Genomic DNA, 7,914 nt, shown 5'->3' with positions numbered 1-7,914 from the left:
ATGTCTCGTTCGCTCCTGGTTTGCATATAATTACACCGGAGATGCAATATGTTTATGGCAGGAGAAAAACTACTTGTCTTTACGCTTGTTAAGGATATTCATTTAACCGCGATACAGCGCGGTTTAAAAGCTCTTTAGGGTGGATGGAATATTCCCCTCGTCGCCGGCTCGCAGCTCAAAGCGAGGGGACTTTTGTTGATGTTATCCCGAGTTTGTTCTGTCTTTTCCTCGCATCTTCGGTGTAAGGGACAAGGGAAATCCACGGAGCCACCGACCTGCCACTCCTGGGTCCGTTGCTGAAACTTCGCCTGCCCCTGCCCCGCTGCGAAATCTGCCATAACGAGTGGGCACCCACCGGGGACTGCGGTTTCCTCCTGCGCTGGAGGGCCCAGACCTCGGGGTCTTCTCCCTGGCAAGGCTCTCTGGACCGTGCCCGCGTTCGGCCCCGGGGTCCCCGGGCCAGCGGGAAGCCTGGCAGGGAGGTCCCGGCGGGCTCTGGGCACGGTGGGACCCGCAACCCTTTCCAGGGGATTTTACGTTTTTGTAGCTCTTAAGTTCCAAAAACACTCAAAAGGAAAGCAAAACAAAAGAAAAAGGTGGGAGAACTGCAAATATTTGTTCTTGACGTAAAGCAGGGGGTCTTCGTCTGCCTTTCCCTCGCGCTGGGATCACGGAGGGAAAAGGGAGCCTGGAGACTACTTTTACAGTTGGTGTTGTTTTCACGTTTGCAATTGAGATAGATTTTAAATGGAAGAGATGAGAGGTACCCCGACTTCTGGAAAATTAATTGAGTTTGGCCGGAAATACCGCTGAATAAAAATGGAAATTACTGAATTGATAAAATAAAGTAAAAAAAATTATATATTTATATATATACACACATATATTCCGAAAGTTCAGCAAGGGAAAAACATTCATAGGCTATACGGACAATGCCTTAAAAAAAAAAAAAAAAAAACAAAAAAAAAAAAAACACACCAAAAAACCAAACCAAACCAAAAAAAAAAACCCACCTCGTTTTACACAATTTTTGCTCCCCGAATTGGCAAATTCCAATCAGGTAGCGATGGGGTGTAAATAGTGATAGAACGCCAGTGCGGATGCTGCCGGGTGAACACACCCAGGCAAAGTTGGCAGGGTAGAAGTGGGAAACGTATAAAAAGAGATTTATAGGTTAATTGATGCAGCCCGATCCGCAAGTACACAGCTGCTAGGCAGGCTGTGGCCACCAAACCGTCCCGAAACGGGGAGTTCTCGTCCAAAGCTACGATCGCTTCGTTTTTCTTCCCAATCCCAAGCCCTCGGGATGTTTTTCTCGAAGCCCCGTGTTCGCGCCTTTGCTGACGGGGAGAGATTTTTTTTTTAGGCGAAAAACAAGTTAGGTGTAATTTTTTGAAAGCTTCTGCCGCCGTGGAGCCACACTCGCTCCTTCTCTCCGAGCCAGAGGGTTTCCCAGCCCACACCCACGCCGCTCGGTCGGGGCAGCCGCAGCCGCGCGTGGCGTGGGCACCTGGGCGGGCAGCGCCGCTCGGCCACCGCCACCGGCCCGGCCCCGGCGCGTCCCCCCCACTGGGGACACAATGCCACACGTGAGGCCTCTGCACAAGCAGGGGTCAGTCGCCCTCGGTCGCTCCAGGTCGGCGACTTCAGAAGCGCTGCCCTCCCCGACGCTCAGCTGACGGGAATAATTGAATTTGCACCCCCTCCCCCCGGCCGTTTCTTTCTTTCTTTCTTTCTTTCTTTCTTTCTTTCTTTCTTTCTTTCTTTCTTTCTTTCTTTCTTTCTTTCTTTCTTTCTTTCTTTCTTTCTAATTTTTTTTTTTAATTTTTATTGTGGGGTTGGTTGTTGTCGAAAAAGCCCTACACGTGCGGGAGGTAATGAATGACGCCGCCGCAGCCCTCCGGAGACAGGCAGGTAGAACTCAGCGGAGCAGCAAGGGGGGTGCGAGCCTCGCCCCTCGCCCCCGGGGGCCGCAGATTTGTGATCGGGGATGCCCGGCCCTGCCCCGGCTTCCCGGCGCCCGGGCTCCCGGCCGAGCCGCGGGCAGGGCTGCCATCCTGCCGGCCCTCTCGGCTCCCGCGGAACGGCCGCGGGTGCGGGGCAGAGCAAAAGGCGGCTCCGACCGCCCCCGGTGGGTGCCCCGGTGGATGCCCCCGGTGGGTCCCCCCAGGGCGGATCCCCGCCCTCCCGCCTCCTGCTCTGCTGCGATCGTGCACCAACGGCAGCGGCGGACTCACCTTCCAACTTTAGGACTGCTCCTGGCGGCTGTGGCCTGGGAAATTTGAGTGTTTGACGGGTGCCGGTGCTATCTCTCGGGGAGATTTTATATCGGTGGCTTTTTTGTCTCCCCTTTCTTTATTCTATTTTTCCCCTTCTCTCTCGTTTTTTTTTTTTTTTTTTTTTTTTTTTTAATTTTTCTTTTACTCGCTCTCTACAAACCCTAAAATAAAGAAGACGAAGCCTTTCCCGGGGCTGATTGGGGGGAAGAATGTGAAAGGGCCGCGGTTATAAAGCGCTGCTTGAAGCAGGCTCTCAATGCGTCTCTGAACTTGATCAGATTTTACGTTTCCTGCAGAGAGCCGGCGGCGAGCCTGAGACCTGCCCAATAGCCAGACTTGGGGGCTCAGCAAACCTCAGGATATTACAATTACAGCCATCTTTCTTTCTGCCTTTTATTTCCACTCTTGCTCCCCATAGTTCTTTGCAAATGCTTTCCAGAACAGAAAATGAATGGATTTATAGCGCTGTCTGCAACTGATAATTATTCCAAGGCAAAACGTTTCCCTTGTAAAATAAAACTTAAAAAATTTAAAAAAAAAAAAAGAATGGGGGAAAAATAGAGAAAGAAAGAAGGAAAAAATGAGAGAGAAAGAAAGAAGGATAAAATGAGAAAGAAGGAAAAAACGAGAAAGAAAGAGAGAGAAACAGAAAGAAAGAAAAGAAAGAAAGACAGAAAGGAAAGAAAAGAAAGAAAGACAGAAAAGAAAAAAATACGAGTAGGGAAAAAACCGCCAGGAGCCGCCGTGGCGGGCGCTGCTCGGCTGCGCTCCGCGGGCCGGCAGGGGGGTGCGGACGGAGAGAGGGGGGAAGGGGGGCTGGACTCGGCCGGCGGGGTGAACCCCGGCCCGCTCATGCTGCGCGCCGAGGCCGAGGGGCAGGAGCGGGCTCTGCACGCACAGTGCGGGCGGTTCTGCTCCCGGGTTTAATCAGTGAAGAGAAAAATGAATAGAAAAATAAAATAAAGATATAAAGTATATGTGATTATATATACATATGTATGTATGCATACATAAATAAACTGTAAACAGCCTCGGCTTTAGCTCTTTTTTTTAAATTAAATTTTATTTTTGAATCAACGCGGCGGCTTTGCAGCGGCTTTACGCCTCCGCGCCGCGCCGCCCAGGGCGAGCATCCCACACGGCGTGGGGTGGCGCGGGCAGGGCACGGGCGGCGGGCACGGCGGGGCCGGGGCCGGGGCAGCGGCGGGACGCGGCGGGGCGCGGGCCGGGCGCGCGGGGCCGCCCCACGCGCGGGGCTCCCGCCGCCCCGGGCCCCCCCGGCCGCCCCCGCTCTACCTGCGGGGCGCGCGCGCCCAATCAGCGGCCGCGGCGGCGCGGGGCGCGTGCCAATCAAGCGCGGCGCCGCCAATGGGGCGGCGGGCGGCGGGTCAGGTGACCGGCTGTGCGCGGCTCCCCATTGGCGCGGCGCGGCCTGGCCCGGAGTTGGTTTATGTGCGAGGCGCGGACGGGCGCCCCGTCAGTGCCCCGACGGCGCCGAGCGGGAGCGCGGCTGCCCCGCGCCTCCTCGCCCTGCTGCGCCGCCCTGCCCGGCCCGGCGCGGGGGGCGGGTGGCTGTTTTGGGTTTTGTGGTTTTGTTTCTGTTTGTTTGTTTGTTTGTTTGTTTTGTTTTTGGTGTCGGCCGGGGGGTGCTTGCTTCGCTGCCCGCAGGCCGGGACCGCGCCTGCCCGCAGCGGGGGGCGGAGTGGGGGTGCATTTTGGGGTGGTTTTGTACTTTTTTGGGGGCGGGCGGGCGGGAGGAGGGGGGCGGGCAGGCTGCTGCCGCGCCGACGGCCCCGCGCCCATGACGATGCTGCTGGACGGAGGGCCGCAGTTCCCGGCGCTGGGGGTGGGCGGCTTTGCGGCGCCCCGCCACCACGAGATGCCGGGTCGCGACGCCGGCGGCGGCGGCATGGGGCTGGGCCCCTTCGGGGACTCTTCGCACGCCGCCGCGTTCAAGCTGAACGCGGCCCCGCACGACCTCGCCGCCGGGCAGAGCTCGGCATTCACGCCGCAGGCGCCGGGCTACGCCAGCGCCCTGGGCCACCACCACCATCACCACCACCACGCCGGCCAGGTGCCCTCCTACGGCGGGGCCGCCGCCTTCAACTCCACCCGCGACTTTCTGTTCCGCAACCGCGGCTCCGGCATCGCGGACGCCGCCTCCGGCACAGCGCAGCACGGGCTCTTCGGCGGCTCCCCCGGCGGCTTGCACGGCCCCGGCGGCATCCCGGACACCCCGGGCTACCTGCTCTTCCCGGGGCTGCACGATCAGAGCCCGAGCCACACGTCCCCCAACGGGCATGTGGACAACGGGCAGATGCATCTGGGGCTGCGCGGAGACCTCTTCGGGCGGCCGGATCCCTACCGGGCCGTCTCCAGCCCCCGCACGGACCCTTACGCCGGCGCCCAGTTCCACAACTACAACCACATGAATATGAATATGGGAATGAACGTGGCGGCCCATCACCACCACCACCACCACGGGCCCGGCGCTTTCTTTCGGTACATGCGCCAGCCCATCAAGCAAGAATTGTCCTGCAAGTGGCTCGACGAGAGCCAGCTCAGCCGGCCCAAGAAGAGCTGCGACAGGACTTTCAGCACCATGCACGAGCTGGTGACCCATGTCACCATGGAGCACGTCGGGGGGCCGGAGCAGAACAACCACATCTGCTACTGGGACGAGTGTCCGCGGGAAGGCAAGTCCTTCAAGGCGAAATACAAACTGGTGAACCACATTCGGGTGCACACGGGGGAAAAGCCCTTCCCGTGCCCCTTCCCGGGCTGCGGCAAGATCTTTGCCCGCTCCGAGAACCTCAAGATTCACAAGCGGACGCACACAGGTAAGACCCGTGTCCGTGTGTCCCCCCGCCGGGACGGGGGGCTGAGGGAACGGGCTGGGCCGCCGGCTGCGCGGCGCTGTCTCCGCTCTCGGCCTCTGGAGCGGAGGGAACCATAGAAATGCTAATGAAATCTCATTTTCGGTGACTTCCGCTCCTGTTTTATTTTTATTTTTAGGCCTGATTGGCGTCTCTTCTAATTAAATCGGCGATACTTTTGTCAAAGTATTTTTATTTGCAGCCCCGACTTTCCTTCAGCCCTCCTGCATGGGTGGAGGGAAGAGAGGGGGAAGGCTGGAAGCAAACGTACTTTGGCTTGTATCCTCGAGTAGGTCTTGTAAAGCTGTCCGAGCCGCTGAATTTATCTCGGGTCTTCTCCTTTCCCAAGCTTGCCCAGCCGCCTTCCCTGCTGGAGCCCAGCGTGGGCCTGGCGGGAGGTGAGTTAAAAGTCATAAAGGCTGATCCAAATTTATCCGACACGTAACAAATCTTGCCGTCCATCTTCCCCTTCTTCATTTGCTGTGGTGCTTGTGCATCCATAAGGTGGGGAGAGCAGGGCAGTTGCTGTCCAGGGAGGAGGCGGGTGGGGATGGAGAGGGGAACGGCCCTCCTTCACCCTCTTTAAATTCACAGGTGAGAAGCCTTTCAAGTGCGAGTTTGAGGGCTGCGACAGGCGCTTCGCCAACAGCAGTGACAGGAAGAAACACATGCACGTCCACACCTCGGACAAGCCCTACATCTGCAAGGTGTGCGACAAATCCTACACCCACCCCAGCTCACTTAGGAAACACATGAAGGTAAATCACCGCAGTGCTCCAGCCCTTTCCTCCCTGAGCAGTGGTGCTCAGTCGCTGGTGTGCTCAGGGCTCATTCCCCCAGAGCAGGGCAGAGCTGAGCTCCATGTTCCCAGCGCGGCCCGAGCCGTCCCCGCTGCCTGGGCTGTGGCTGGAGCACAGCCCGGGGAAATGGCGTAGTTTCTTTCCGTGCTGCCACTGGTGCAGGCGCTGCCCCGGTTGCGGAGCGTGGCTCGGTGCGGGCAGGCTGTGCAAGTGCAGCCTGGCCCGTGGCTGCGGCCTCTCGTGCTGGGATGCTGCAGCAGTGTCCGGGGCCACGGCCGGCGTTTGTGGCCGGTGCTCAGTGGGCGGCGGGCCGCGGGCTGCCTGGCGGCCGGGCAGGGCCGAGCCGCTGCTCACAGTGCCCCTCCTGCACGGAGGAGCAGCCCAGCGGGGTGGCGGAGGCCCCGAGCTCGCTCCCATCTCTGCCTCTTGGTTTTAGGTGCACGAATCCCAGGGGTCGGACTCTTCCCCTGCGGCCAGTTCGGGGTACGAGTCCTCCACCCCCCCTGCGGTGGGCTCCGCCGGCAGTAAGGACTCCACTAAAACGCCGCCGGCCGCCCTGCAGAGTAACCCCGGCCATAACCCTGGACTGCCCCCCAATTTTAATGAGTGGTATGTGTGAAGGCAGCTGCTGCCCGGCCACAGACTGGACCAAATGCATAGGGAACGAGGAAAAAAAAAGGACAAACCAAGCCAACTGCAGCTCGCTCCCACGGAAATGGAGTTTCCACACCGACGACCGCATAGGGCTACACCTACTTAACTGCCAGGATGCGGAGGGGGCTTTTTTATTATTATATTATAATTATTACTTTTTTTTTTTTTTTTGCAAGCCCAGACGCTGGACTAGCCATGTCCTTTTCTCAGGATTAGATTTCTTTTTTTGTTGTTGTCATTTTTTTTCAGTCTCAGTCGTTTCTTTGATTTTTACCTCCCCCCCCCACCTTGCCTGAGTCTCTCTTCCTCCAATTCCCCACTTATTTTTTTTTATTTTGTTTGGTTTTTTTTCTTTCTTTCGGTGGGATGTTGACATGAAGATGGAAATTCTCCTTCGCCTTAGTGGTGATTGTTTAAACCTGCAGTCTTAAACCGTGCCAAAGTCCTGTTATGTCTTGAACTTTCCTTTCTAGCTCTCCTTCTGCTTCTTTCTCTGCTCTTCTCTTTCTCCTTCTCTGTCTCCAAGCATTACACTTGTGAATGTATTCTCGTCTGATGGGGTCGGTCAGTATTTTTCAGGATGAGGATGTGGTGTTTATTCTGCCCAGATTGTGACGTTTAGTATAACAGTTGCCTTTTTGTAATAACTTTTTTTGTAAATACATACCCATGATGCCATATTTATCGTTCGTAATTTAATTATTGATACAAAGTGCCGGGAACTGAACAATATTTATGGGAGAAAAAAAATTGTTTTCTAACAAAAAATACAAACAAGCAAAAAAAATCCAACTCTGTACAGCTTTTGGTTATACCTGCTTTAGCATTAAAAGTTTATTGTTTTGGAAAGAGCCGTTTTTGACCTCCTCCGGGGCACGGGGCAGCCGCGGGTCCCGTCGCGGGCCCGGATGGCGCTGCCACCGGGGCCGGGCCGTTGTTTTCGAGGCGGCGATGCCGGGGGAAGTCCCCTCCTCGCCGCCGCTCTCTGCTGTCCCTTTGTCCCCGCCCTCCACCGCCCAGCGGCTTCGCTCCCCCGCCAGCTTCGAGCGGGCCGAGGTCGAGGCACGGCGCCGGCGAGCTGGAGCAGCCGCGGGGGCAGCGGGGCCGCCTCGACGGGGCGGTCCCGACGGTGAGTAGCGGGTGAGTACCCGGTGAGTACCGGGCCGAGCGGCGCCGCGCCCGCGGCAGCGCGGGGTGTGTGGCCGGGCAACCGTGCCGACACCGGGCTGCTTGCCGCGGGCGGCCCGGGGCGACCGAGCGGCGGGCAGGACTGTCTCCGTTATCGTCTGGTTTGTTTTGTTCTGT

The 7,914-nt window shown here is 57.5% G+C and overlaps 1 protein-coding gene across 1 annotated transcript; it reads left to right on the top strand.

Annotated features, from left to right (window-relative positions):
• Window positions 1–4,080: 4,080 nt before the first annotated feature.
• Window positions 4,081–6,574, top strand: ZIC3 (Zic family member 3; the record flags this gene model as incomplete). The annotated part of the gene is made up of 3 exons (XM_084213178.1): window positions 4,081–5,119; window positions 5,750–5,913; window positions 6,392–6,574. The coding sequence occupies 3 exons, from the start codon at window positions 4,081–4,083 to the stop codon at window positions 6,572–6,574; spliced, it is 1,386 nt and encodes a 461-aa protein (XP_084069304.1).
• Between the last annotated feature and the right edge of the window lie 1,340 nt (window positions 6,575–7,914).

This window comes from Fringilla coelebs, assembly GCF_963513975.1.
Source record: "Fringilla coelebs genome assembly, chromosome: 11".
Classification (NCBI taxonomy): Eukaryota; Metazoa; Chordata; class Aves; order Passeriformes; family Fringillidae; genus Fringilla; species Fringilla coelebs.
The sequence above is the reverse complement of the archived record's forward strand: the minus strand, read 5'-3'. Positions and strand labels throughout refer to the sequence as shown.